This window comes from Rattus norvegicus, chromosome 9 (assembly GCF_036323735.1).
Source record: "Rattus norvegicus strain BN/NHsdMcwi chromosome 9, GRCr8, whole genome shotgun sequence".
In the NCBI taxonomy this organism is placed as follows: Eukaryota; Metazoa; Chordata; class Mammalia; order Rodentia; family Muridae; genus Rattus; species Rattus norvegicus.
The window spans coordinates 106,096,308-106,110,686 of NC_086027.1; the positions used below are offsets into that span (position 1 = coordinate 106,096,308).

General features: G+C 42.6%; 1 protein-coding gene across 1 annotated transcript in view; it reads right to left on the reverse strand.

Annotated features, from left to right (window-relative positions):
* The window catches only part of Pdzph1 (PDZ and pleckstrin homology domains 1), a 138,182-nt gene that overhangs the window by 57,778 nt on the left and 66,025 nt on the right, over positions 1-14,379 (reverse strand). Inside the window, 1 exon segment of the mRNA NM_001402237.1 lies at positions 8,404-8,582. Coding sequence (NP_001389166.1) covers positions 8,404-8,582 — 179 coding nt within the window.

Genomic DNA, 14,379 nt, shown 5'->3' on the forward strand with positions numbered 1-14,379 from the left:
GATTTGGAAAGTACATGGACATGTAGCTTAGTGGCAGAGGACTTGGCTAGCAGACACAAGGTCCCTGACTGGATCCACAGAACGGGGGCATAAAAGAACATGGTAAAAGAATCAATTGTGATTCACTTTGCTTTGATGCAAGAAAATACAAACGAACGAGCCTCTGTTGCAAGAGATATTTAAGACACACAGATAAAACAATCAGATTCCATGCGCTAAATTTTGCTTCCTCTTCAAAAGAAACTCTCTTCTCATCCTGTGCCATGACACGGTCCAACTACTCCTCCAGCAGGGTGAATAGCATCGGTTTTGAGTCTAGAATTTTAAGCAAAACAGTGTCTTCTCTCTTTAAGCATCCAAATCCTCGTGTGTGCCATGCCTTCTAGTCCTACACACACACACACACACCCACATTCGGTTTTGTGCATAGAGATTCGTAGGACGCAACAAACAGTGGTTTCTTTTGTGTGACACACAAGGATTGTCCCCATTTGTTTTGAGCCTGTTTGAAAATTCAGTCCTATCTTTTAGGTAGTCATATCTTCTGCTGTGGCTGATGGGCTAGATGCAATCCACTTTTTAAAGATGTGATCGATTATATCTGTTATTCCCCTTCTTTTGCACCTCCATTTTCTTTCTCTCTGCTTGATTCTTGTACCACATGACATCATCTACATTTAAACTGATATAGGACAACTTAAATTTTATGACGAAAACGGCTCTGCCCTGGTACCAACTGCCATCTCAGGTTTGCTGATACTCTGTCTAATCACATCAGACTCGATTGGTATCAATCTGACTGCTAGAAAAGAAAGGAGGGAAAGGCTTGAGTATATAAATGTTCTTTGAATATCTCATGGAGCGAGGAAGACGACGACGATAAATGAAGGCAAAGTCTAGCAGAAATTAGCTTAACAAGGGGATCGCGTCCATCTAACAAGGCTGGGAAAGGAGCAGAGCACTCACGCAGTTGACAGCCTATCGAAGAGGTGGTATTTGAGAGGAGGTGGTACTCCCAAGAGTAGAGGGGCAACACAAAGGAGACTCCATGGGCTGGGGAGTTGAAGGTGGTCGGTAAGAAGGTGGGGGGTGCTACAAGAAGACTGGCCATGGGAAAGAGGACATTATGAAATTCTCAAAGAATTGATAGAAAATATATTTTAGAGATGACTTAAAAAAGAGGTGGTCCTGGTGAATAAGGCTCTAAGGCAGACCTTTAATGGATGACCCTGGAAGCAAGGGTACTGTGTCAAAGGCTCACATGGACTGAATGGGAATCTCCAGCACTCTTTCCTTGTACATGACTGAAACCAAATTGCATAGAATACAAAAGATAGAAAGACTTGGGGAGAATCTAGATAAGGAAATGAATAGACACAGAGGTTAAGATGACGGTGATTAGCATGTTCAAAAGGAAATAAAGGCCAGATTGATAACCGCACTATAAACAAGAGTCTGTGGATGAGAATTAAATGGGAAATAAAGTCGAGAAGGAAGGTTTAAATGAAGAACTCTGAGGAGCAACTAAGCTATTAACTATAGCTTGGAAGAGAGCCAACGGTGTGCACAGCTCTCAGAGGCTGTTCCTTTGGATTTTCTTGTTTCTGTGGATAAGTTAACTTCTTAGTGTCACTGAGGAGAGACTACTCAAAATATTCCTTAAAGAAATAGTGACCAGATTGAAGACTCTGTAACCAATTTAAAGATCAGAAAGTAGTAAGGAAAGCTAAAGTAACTGATGGTCACTCAGTAAACAGTGCTGTAACAGAAGGAGAATGATCCGAGGTCACCTGTTTGAAGATCCAGGAAAGAAAGAATTATAGGAGAATGTGGTGAGAATATAGTTAAAAATGGAGTGCATAGAGTCTTAAGCATATAAAAGAATGTTAACAACGTCTCATAGGTTTATAATATGTATATAGCAAAAACCCATGGCACTGCGAACATATTACATAAGACATGGTTAAATTAAATGCCAACATGCCCAATAAATAGTACACATACTCTCAGAAAGCATAGTACTGTTTTTATGTTAGGCTTTACTAGTTTACATACTGCATGACCATCTTTTAGATAGGCAGGAAAATAATATAATAAAACTAATTTGCTGAAAGGAAGAGAATGAAGAGAACTATTAGGAAGCATCTACTCTACTGTACAATGTAGAAGACATCCATCACTTTGCCCCAAAGCAGTCTGGGTAACGTCGAGTGGGTTCGGTAAGAGCCGATCCATTAACGTGAGTTAACAGTTGAAGATAGTGTTCCAAGTCCAGGCTTTTAGAAAGTTTTACGGTGGAAGAGATGAGTCGAGAATAGCGGAATGATGGCTGAAGAACGTTTATTCAGTTTATAATTAGTGCCATTACAAATAGAATTGAATTTTAGAATGCTATTATTATGTTTCTTCTTGTCTTCCTCTTCTGTTCTTTCACCTTGTCTGGGAATGCATCATATTCCTTCCTGAAATTGCAATCTTGTCTTATTTGATGACACATTTTCCCCTGGGCTTTGCTTCTCTTTCTTTGAAGTTGCCTCGCCTACTCCTAAAGATGGCTCCCTGGGCTTTGCTTCTCTTTCTTTGAAGTTGCCTTGCCTACTCCTAAAGATGGCTCCCTTAACACCTTTATCAACTAATATAGCTGAATACATCTACCACCTACCGTTTTATATACATTGAATATATATATATTCATATATATTCACATATATTCAATATATAGAGAGAGCTCCCTAGCTGTAACCTTGAATACCCTACCAAGGCAGGCCAATCACACTGCCAATCAAAATAATACATCGGTTCAACCCAAACTTCAGCTCATTTGATCTGCTCTTATTTCAGTGAATTATTAGAATTTTACCTCACCAATCATTCTTTCCAGGAAACTCCGAGCCATCTATCTGTACGTCTGTGCTGTAAACTAAATATCCGTGTCTCTTGGGTTCATATGATGAAATCTAATCCTTACTGAGAAGGAATTTGGAGATAGGATTCCTGAAAGATTAAGTCGTAAGAGCGATCCCCTCAAGAAGGAGGTTAGGGTGTATTAAGCAGCAAAGACTCTCTTTGTCCATGAGAAGACACAGTGAGAAGACAGCCCTGAAACAAGCAGGAATGGGTCCTCTGCAGGCCTGGATTCTAGTGATTTGCTTTAGGGTTTAGTATCCCCCACCGCGTGAAAAAATACTCGTCTGCAACTTATAGGGTTCCAGTTGGTGGTATTAGGTAAAATGGCTTACCATTCTGCCTATCACCCCATCCTGTTGATCTTGTCTCCACCCAATCAGGACTGCCATTGCCTGTTGCCTTGGCTGTTCCCCTCCCACTCTCTCATCCCCTAACTCATTTACAGCACAGCAGGTGGAGGAACCCTGAGAGCATCCCACCACCTGGGCTATTTTCTGGGTTTCTGTTTCCTTCAAAAGGACTCCCCAAAGCCACTGTTTTCATCCCTGGTCCCTGTGTGGCTGCCTCCCTTCTCTGCTCTCCCCCTTGGGCCCCGGCTGTAGGGGCAGGAGAGATTTTTAAGTTTCTGCAATGCAACATACCCTTTCTTTTTCTTATTCCCTCTCTCTCTCCCTCTCTTACTCTCTTCCATTTCTTTCTTCTTTCCCTTCCCTTCCCCCTTCCTTCCTTCCTTCCTTCCTCCCTCCCTCCCTCCCTCCCTTCCTCCCCTCCTTCCTTTTTAAATACAGCTTAGAGATCTCATATATCTTGGTTTTGGTCTGGATAATAAATGGCTATCACAACTTTTGGCTAGTTAGCTGGCTAACTTTTACTCAACTCTTGGGTCTCAGCTGAAATGCTCCATTTCCCCCTACACACACACACTCTCTCCAACAACACATATACACTCACACTCACACATACACCAACACATAGACAACCCACACACTCACACACAGCCACACACAGCCACACAGACACATAACACACACATACATACATACATACATACATACATACATACATACATACATACATACACAGTCACACATACCACACACAGACAACACACAAAAACTCACACACACCAACATACACACACCACACAGACAGCACACACACACTCACTCTCATGTGCACACACACACATCACATACTCCATATACAACGTACATACTCACATACCTACCAACCTCACACAACACACACTCACTCTTACACAAGCACAATCACACGCATACACAACCACACACACACACACACACACACACACACACACACACACACACACACACACACACATTGTCTTCATATCTCTTCCTAATGTATCCAAACCTTTCACCTTCCCCAGGTATCAACTTAGTTCTCAGTGTCTCCCAGATTCTAATCATTCCTTACTCTCTGCTTTTTTACTTCCAACATGATGTTTTTATTGATTATGTGGATGCTCCACATAATGGTCCCCGAACACACCCCAATCACATTCACTTCCCTGTCTTTCCAGGTCCCCACCGTTCATTACTTTCTCCCCAAAAAAAGAAGTTAAGAAAAGAAAAAAAAGGAAAAAAAGAAAAGCAGATTCATTTGTGGTGTTCATATACTCGCTGGAGCATGATCAAACTCCCAGTGGCCAGGCCCCTTAAAGAAACCTTGGTTTTTATTTTGCTAATGAACTCATTTCATTATCCAGTTCTGTTCTAAGTATGGTGCCGCTAAGATTTCCCAGCAGAGGGCGGTAGAGGAACACTGTAAGGAAGGAAGGCTCTTGCTCTGTCCAGTCCCTGCAGGGAAGGCCAAGAGTGTGTATATGTGACCATCAGAAGTTACTTTGTTCCAGTCATGTGCTAGCATGTGGTGTCCCTCTGGGACCCTGCAGTTTGAGCAGAGTCTGAGGTCCACTTGCCATGTGGATGAACTTGTGCAGGTCTCCTGTGCACTCTGATGCCCTGACTTTTCGGCGTGCATCTCTCTTCTCCAGGGTTTGTCTGTCTCCTTAGCAGCACTTCTCTGACAGAGGCTTCGTGACAGGGGCTTCTCATGTTCCAGGTCTTTCAGCCACACGAGGATTCTCACATCTGTGATATAACTATGCACCAACCGCCCACTGAACGTTTCCTGCCTGGTGAGGCCCCCCCAAAAGCTGCTTCCTATTAGCACTGGGCTTGTACATCGCTCTAGCCTGGCAAACCAGTGAGCTACAGGCTGCCCAATTGGTTAATTTCAGTTTTTCCTCGAACCTAAGATTTGGAGAGGGGACAGACCCCTTTTGAGTTTGTCCTTCATGGGATATGCCTTCCTAGAAAAATATTCAGTTTTCTTACACTCTATAGTTAGTTTTTTTTTAATCCCCATTTAGCAACTCTATGGCAGAAAGCTGTGTGGTTGTGCTTCTTAATTCGGACAGACTGCTATAACTCCCCTCTTTCTCTATAGCCTTATTTGTAATACTGATCACAGTTACACATTGATTTGTGGATTTCTTTTCTTACGTTGGCTTCTCACATGGTACAAACAGGGCAGGCACCATGTCTGTTCTGCCTTCTTCTGGGTACTTACGTAATGGGTGGCGTGTAGAAAGTACCTAATAAATACTTGTTACATGAATGGCTTCCGAATGGGTGAGTTCATTTTCTGCTAATTTATCCCGTTATGTCCGTGGTATGCTTCATTAACTCTTCTCGAACACTGCTATCTGTTTTGCAGATCAGACATAATGTGCTCTGGAATGTGTAGCCCTACAGCACATCTGATTTGGGCTCCTTTAAAATGGAAATAAAGTTGTATTTTTATACTTTAGTTACATCAAAGGCCCATGCAGCCATGACATTCACAACCACACTCTTCCTATCAGCCTTTTCTTACCCCGGTGTTAATCACGAGATCCACATCCCGACACAGAAGATTAGAAGCAGATAAAGGTTTTTTTTTAATTTAACTAAAAATGCTACATAATTTTTACATACCTTCCACTGCAGGCTTCATGCTTTCAAATGCCAAAAGTTTGGTAGGTAATGAAAATGAATAGGTAAGGAAATGAAGAATAGCAGGATTATGGTGAACTATGTAGCATGTTCTTATCAATGTACTTAATTCAAAGAGTCCACGTGAGCCCTGACCTAGAGAACTCAGATGGAAATTACTGGGATCCTTCTGGATCTCAGCGTCAAAGATCTTAAAACAAGAGATGCATGTCTCAGTGACGTTTCCAATTTTATTTTGTTGAAGAAGAGCATTAAACATCTACTACAAGCCTTATTTCATAATGGAAATAGAAATGAACCAGTGCAGGGAAAAACAGACAACTTCAGGGTTACAATCTCCAGAGGCCGCTGTGCAAGCTCAATTAGTTGGTTTCTCCTCTCCTCTCCTCTCCTCTCCTCTCCTCTCCTCTCCTCTCCTCTCCTCTCCTCTCCTCTCCTCTCCTCTCCTCCTCTCCTCTCCTCTTCTCTTCTCTTCTCTCTCCCTCTTCCTCCTCCTCCTCTTCTTCTCTTCCCCACCTCTGTGTCTTTCTTTTTCTTGTTCATTGTCTACTGCCTTTAGTTTGAAAGACACTTGATTATGATATTTACTCAATTTACAAATTAGAATTTCCTTTAAACATTTAAAAAGTTAAAAAAAAAAACCAAAACCATCAAATTTCCAGGGCAACACTCCTGCCTATTCAGGAGGTCAGGGAAAAGAGACGGTGAGACTGGAGGCATAGCTCCGAGACTCCTGTAGGCTTCTGAAACACGAATGCACCTGTTTCCATGGATTAGAAACTTGGGTCCAATGTTTCCACAATGTTTCAAGATAGAAAACTTCATGTCACTTCTCCTCTGTTTTACTTTAACACTCAGGAAAATAGGAACCGAGGACAGATAGCAATTTCTCATCCTGTTTGGAGAAAATCCTACTTTCCTGCACTGGAGGGAGACAAAGTTTCTCAAAGCAGCGGTGTGGTTGATTTTCCTATGAAAGGCAGAGCACTCAAGGGTGTTCCACAGGTAAGGGGCTCATGATGCAGGAATAGAAACCCCGCATAAGAGAACATAAGTTATAATAATTCAACAGCATATTTTCTTTCAGTTTCACAATGCACTGGCTTCCTTACTGTTCTTTTTTTTTTTTTTCAGGAAGAAGTTAAGTTGTTTATTCATGCACACAAGTGCCTATGTATATATACACACTTAAATACACGCGCACACACACATACACACACACACACATACACACAAGAAATGCAAAATAAACACAGAGGGAAAACATAGGATTGTGTCATGAATGAGGTAAGTAGCCAAAATTCTTGTTCTGAACCCCATTTGGAGGTGGGCCACAAATGTCCCTAGAGTGAAGGCAGCAGATCCACAAGGCTGCTGGATGCACAATGCAGCCTTTGTTAAATGGGAGCGCGCATGTGCTCCTTGTGACAGTGGGTCTATTTAGCTCCCGACAGCTGAGGAAAATATTTCACGAGAGGTTGGAAAGTAGGAGTTCGACATGAAATCTCTGTTGTCACTTTTTAAGCATTCTTGCAATTGCTTAACAAAATCGGACCCTGGATTAAATCTAACTGAGAAAACATACGCGATAGCAAAATGTAAACTGTGTTCTAGACTCAACTAAAGAAGATTTCTCCAAGCACATGGGCCCATCTAGCCCAGATTTACTCAGTTGCAAACCTTGGGGAGGAGGACTGCATTAGCATAGGATTGGGGTTTTTCCCAGCCTCCCCCCTAGAGTTAGACATTACTGTTCTCATGAAATCTGGAAAGCAAAATAGGTATTCCAGGTGACCTGCCTAGCTCTCTGTTTCAAAGCCTGGACAGCACAGAGTTCTACCAACCATGGCCTGAAGAACTACCCTTTTTTTTTATTGGATATTTTATTTATTTACATTTCAAATGTTATCCCCTTTTCCCAGTTTTCCCTCCAGAAAACCCCTGTCTCCTGTCCCCTCCCCCTTGCTTCTATGAGGCTGCTCCCCACCAACTCACCCACCCACCCACCACTCCCACCTCCCTGCCCTGGCATTCCCCAACAGTGGGGCAGCGAGCCTTCACAGGACCAGGGGCCTCTCCTTCCATTGATGTCTCTCAAGGTCATCCTCTGCTACATATGCGACTGAAGAATTATGTTTTGATCATCAAAGTTTATTTGTTAATGCTACTAGAAACTTAGTTTTGCTCTTATATTCTTTATAGTAATAAGGAAATCTTCATACGGGGTAAAAATGGAAGTAAACAAGAGGGAAGATACGCCTTGATCTGTGCAGCAGAAGAGAGCATAAATTATAATTCTCTGACTTTTGAAAGAAGAACAACTCCTGGACAGTAGAATGGGAACATGATGCTTCCAAACTTCTGCAACATACTGTCCTGAAGGGTAACTCTTGGGGGACATGGGAGAGTCCAAGGAGGTTTTACTTCCCAAGGTCTCTCATTCTTACCCAGATTCCTACCCGTCCTCACACTTTACCTTTCTGTGTTTGTAATAGAGGAGAAAGCCGTCGTGCTTCAACACAAACCACCTCTTCCTCCAGCCCTTCACGAAGCCCGAGTGAGTCCTCTTATGCAGGTAACCCCGGCAGGTGGGCCATGGGGTATTAGGACAGCGGCTGATGTCGGATCCCACAACCATAGTCAAGATGTCTGGACCTACGGGCATGAATTTGGGAGAGTTCAGTGACTTGACATTTTATAATCTTCTGGAGGGGCAGTGACTATGTAGAGTTAATGATTGGAAAAACAGTCACGACTTTAAAAACAGAATCCTACCGTTAGATTAAACCAGGTAGGTCTCTTCGACATTCAAACCTATGTGTTTACGACGAAAATAAGAACGGAGCAGTTACCTCTCAGTTGACTCGTAGATCAGTGGTGGGACTTATCTGTGACTTGGGTTTCCTGAACTGTATAAAACTCCTTTATCATAACCCCAGTGGTTCTGATGACAGAGTCAAGTCTGAGCGACATCACTAGTTATAATATCAAGCCGGCCTTAAGTGTGTCTTCATTTACTTCCTAAGAACATGGGGAGATAAGCTTCGACCTTCTATTTTGCTTTCGTCCCCAACAATTATCCTCCTTGGTCTAAGTTACTACATATGTCTTTTGCTGAAACTCTCCCCCTCATCAAAATCCTTGAGCTGGGAAACAGGAGGTCTGCGAGGTCCTCGGTATCGACCCTTTTCTTTTTCCAGGTTAAGTCTTGACTTAACCTGAGCTTCCAGTTACTGTCTTTCTTGGGGATGTCTTCTTGGCTGGACTTCTATGACAGAGGACCGCTCTAGAGTACAGCTTGTGGATATTTTCTCTGTCCCGTTAACACGAGGTCGCTGCCTACCCATTGTGTTTTGTTGCTGCCAGCGTGGACACCACACACCTACCTTTTGATGCCTTAAGACAGCTCCCCGAATGCCATGCAGACAGACAGCAACCCTGACACGCTTTGAAGACTGCAAATGAGGTATGACTTCATTTACAATTCCTCTGAGGGAGAGGCCACATCCCTAAAGGAGGGCATTTGGCCTTGGCCATGCTGACTTCATCATGATGGCTGACATTGAGATTACCGATCTGTTTAGAACTGTCTATGGAAATGGGGGTCAGCGAGGAGACTCATCTTCTATAACTGACAAGCTCCAACCCAGGGGATCATTTCTGCCTGAGCCACATGGCCCTGAAAATAAAAGATTTGTCCCAGAAAGGCTGACACAGTCTTAACTTTGGCAGCACGCAAAGTACCTTGGTAATTAAATAACTCTCAGTATGTCAAGATAATTCTTCATTTCCATGTAAATACATTTTAATTTATTGAACTGCCCTTAAGCTCCTGTCAAAAACACATCCAGAAAAATTAGAAGAACTGCTCCAGATTGACCGGCAACCCACAAATGTCTTTGTCTTTGGACTACAGTCCCCAAAGAACTGCACTCCTGGACTAATGTGCGCCGTTGACACATCTGCCAATTTATTTATGGACTGCAGCAGGGGGCTGCCCCTGAGGTTATTTTCCTCTTGCTTACGCAGGCTGCATGCTAGTTCCTCTGATACTGATCAGACTGGGCTTATCCTTCAGCCTGGTCATAAACATAACTTGGTGCACCAGGAAAAATTCTCTCTGGGGCAAGGATGCAGCTGGCTCTGCTGCCGCGTGGTTTCATCATGTTAGAGGGACGCTGTTCATACCCAGAGCGAGGACAGGAGCCTGATGCACTGGGAGTTGCTGAGCTCCCAACAGCTGTCGGGAGACGGTGGTTTTATATTCCTCACCACATGCTACTCGGGGCCCGGTGGACTCAGGCTTGACATTCACAGAAGAGCTTGAATGAGAGTTTAGACTTTTGATACTGCGTTTTACACACTATCTGTAGCCATTCTGCTTTATGCATTAAGGGAACTGAAGATTCAAGGGTCAACATTTAAAACCTCTCCTATTTATTCACTTAGTAAACCTAAGATTGGGGAATGTCTTGATTTGATAGTTAACAAACCAAGAAACATCAGCCAGTGGCTGGTTAAACTCTGGGCCTTCGTTCAGCAGGAGCCTTGGCAGTCTCTTTTTTTTTTTTTTCTGGAGCTGGGGACGGAACTCAGGGCCTTGAGCTTGCTAGGCAAGCGCTCTACGACTGGGCTAAATCCCCAACCCTGGCAGTCTCTTTTTGTAACAAGGTCTCCGTTTGTAGCAAGTTCTCAGATGACGTTCACATTCCGTTTCAGTTGCGAGCCTCCAGGCAATCCTGTTCCCAGGAGGCCCTGCTGCTTGACCTTTGCCACCGACTACAATATTTCTTCCTTTCTTTGACATGGTTTAGTTGCCTTTGACCAAATTTACTTTTTAACCCTAACATATCTCCTTAAAGAATAAAAGAAAGAAAACAAAACGATTAGTTCCTTCCCTCCACATTGCAACTGCTTATCAATATCCTGACCCCGGGGATGAAAATATATAACAAGTGTCTTTATCTAATGGATACCATGCTTGGTGTGAGTAGTACTTGGGATGAAGAATGCAGATAGATGACTGTCTACAGCCTGTAGTGAACCAGTCAAGAAATTCGCCATTTTCGTAAGATAAAGGAGTTTTTAAACCATCTCTTTACCCACCCCAGCTCTTTAGTGACAGAGTCCTTCAAAACAAAAGCTCCCCAGAAATCTCTTCTTTCCTCACATGCTGGCCCATGTTCGGAAGCGTAGTATTTGGTGAGGTTATTGACAGCTACGGGGAACAGAAAAATAATTTCTTTTTCTAATTCACACTCTCTCCTTGGCTGGCTGTCGTATTATGCCACCAATCTTAAACTGTGTCAGAGTCGCACCTCCGCTGTCAGACAAACTCTACCACCCTTGCAAGTGACAAGGAGAAATGTGCAAGACGTGTTCGGTCCCTGAGGGCGCATGCCAGAGGCTGCAGCTGAGAACCTGGCCTCCAGGGGAACCTGCGTGTTTGATTTTCCTAAAGCCGGTACTTAGTGAAGAAAAGTCCCGGTGGAGCGAATGCATGCCTGCTCGCTGAGCTTCTGTGTGTTGCTTTACTACCAATATTGCTGATTAGTTGTCACAGTGTCACCGTACTATGATCCTGTGTATGTTGGTGATTAAATCTCGAGTCTGCCAACTATCAGCCCTGTGGAGAGCCAAAGCCATCATCGTACGAGGGCAACCGGATTCAATAAAGATTCAGTATGGGGCTCCATCCCAGCCCCGATAGCTGAGGGTCAAACAAGGGGATCCCAAATTGAAGGCTGCCCTGGCCTGTTATAAGGAGAACTTGTCGCACAAAAGCAGGCAAACATACAGGGCCCCGAAGAGGCACGTCCAGGGTTGCCATTTTCGATATGACGCGGAGTCCCTTTCAAAACTCAGGTTTGGTTTTCCTCGTCAACAGAATGAGGCTAACTTGTACAGATGTCCCCAGTCGGAATGGGTGTCAAGGTCGATCAGGTATGATCTACAGACCCACTGTTTCTTAGAGACCTGGTTTGCTTTGCTCAGCTTGCTTTCGCAATTATTGCCTGTGTATTTCAGAACAATATTCTAGCCACAGTTATGCTATGGTAGTTTCCACCCACGGGGCATCACTTGCTGTTAAATCGAGGGCAGAGGGCCCGTCATAATACTCGGATCACGCCCCAGGATTGCCTTTGGAGTTGTGACTTCCTTGCTTTGCTTTTCGTTCTTTCTTCATGGGCTGTAATTTATTTAATTTATTTTGTCTTTCACGCTAGGTTTCACCAGATGGGCTTGATATAGATAGGAATGTCACCATCCTATCCTGGGCAGGTCTGTTTTCTTACTTTTACATAAGCAATGCCATGTTGCTTTTCTGTATGCCTGCCTGCCTCTCCAGTCCCCATTTTGTTTATTCTCGTCCTTTCTTTCTTTTTCAACTTGAAACCATCTTTAAAAAATATCTTCCCGTGTTGCTTCAAAGTGAGTAGAAAGGCAGAGCCTGCGTGCATTACAGCATAGCTTTACACATTCCCCAGTGATGGTCACCCAGGCTGACTCTAATTCCTTTCTAGCACATAAAGTACAAATGCCCTTGGATTTGTCCCTTAAGTAGTTTTGGAGTTTATGCGTCCAGAAGTACAACTGCTAGGACCTACGATTTATTAGGTCCTTCGCTAGGAAGCCCAGATTGCTCTCTAAACTTCCGTACCCCAGTAAGTGCACAGAGAGTCTCCTTTTCTTATCATTGTGCCTGTCAAAGCTGGCTATTGTGTGACACTTTAAAATAATACGGAAACTAAACATCACTTTGTGGACAACTTCCATCGTTTGATTAGTGGCCAAGCTGGTTCATAGTTTCTTTTACTGACACTGATTTCTAACTTAAAAATCGGGATCAGATGCAACTGAAGTCCGCCGCGGTATATAGAATAATGTATACATCTTTGTCAAATTTCTGATGACTAGTTGAGTATTTTTTGAGCTTTCTAGTCTTCTGCTGATCACCAAACTGTTCTATGTTCCCACAAGACAACCACATTTTTGTACCTTACTATGGGTTTGGGATATACCTTCATATCTGATACGAAAACATTCTTTTGCCATCTTGCCCTATTTAAAAATAAAGGAGCATTTAAAGACATTTGCTTTTCTACATGTTTTTCCCTACCATTTTCCCTACCATTCAATTTCAATTAACTTTTAATCTGTCTGTTTTAATTAAGTTTTATTGAGAAATTTCAGAGGGATTTTTTTCGGGGAGAATTTAGATCTTTCTATTTTTAACCTATGAACGCCTAAGATGGTGTTTATTTCTAGACATTTAGACCCCTCTATCATTCAGGATTGAACCCAAAGCCTTGAAGAAGGCTCACAGCACTTACGCTGAGCTATGTGTATCCATCCTAGATCTTGTGTGGACCTTGAATCCTATTTCCCCCCAAAGCTCTTCATTCTTTGATAGATTAATTCTAAACACTTCAAGTTTATTTTTAGTCACATGAAATTTTACCCCTTCTTGTTGATAGTACATGTCTATTCTGCTAATTTTTAAAAAGTTTTATTTTTAAAATTATAAATACATTGTTTCCCCCTTCCCTCTCCTCTCTCCAACCCCTCCCACATACCCCTCTTTGCTCTCTTTTTAAACTCATGGCTTCATTTCTCATTAATTGTTGCTGCATGAATATATGCAGAACTTGCCCAGGCTCTGTGTGTATGTTTTTAAGGCTGTCCATAAATAACTAATTTTATAGGAGATCTTATTTTGCTGAGTCTTTCTCTTTTAGTTGTAAGCTTTGGTCAGCAGTAGTCACAAACTGTCCGGTAAGAATGATTCTGTTTCTTTTTACAATGTATACCACTGTTTCTCTTGCTTGTATTAAATTCGCTTGGCCAGGACTTTTGCTATTAGGATGAACAGGTTTGCTGTAAGTAGCACTACTCTTGTCAACTGCGAAAGAAATATTTTCAAGATTTCTCTGTTAACTATTTTTTGGTCACATGGACGTGCTTTTCTGTTTTAATTGTTTTGGGTTTTTGGTTATACTATGGTTTAGAACTTAAATGTTCTTCAAAATCTTGTATGTTCTAAGATTGGTTGCCACACTCTGGTACTGTTAGGAAGTGGACAACCTTAGGAAGTAGGTCTCAATGCAAGGAAGTTATTTCATTTATGGTGGATCTTTGAGGTGTTTACCGGGACTGCAGGCCTCTTTCTCTAGTGTGTTGCTTTTCGGCTATGACAGGATGAGCATTGTCCTGTAGCCCATGCTCCTGATACAGCAGATGCCTCCCCAATTCAAAACATCAGGATCAAATAACCACGGACTGAAACCACGTGTCACAATAAAGCTTCCTTTTTGTAAGCTTGCTGTCTAAGATATCTTTGTCATGGCAATACAAGGATACCTAGTTAGGTAACGTTTATTAGGATTGAAAGGGAACTGCTATTTTTCTATGTTTAGAATTTTAAAATTATACAATTGCATTGATCTTTATT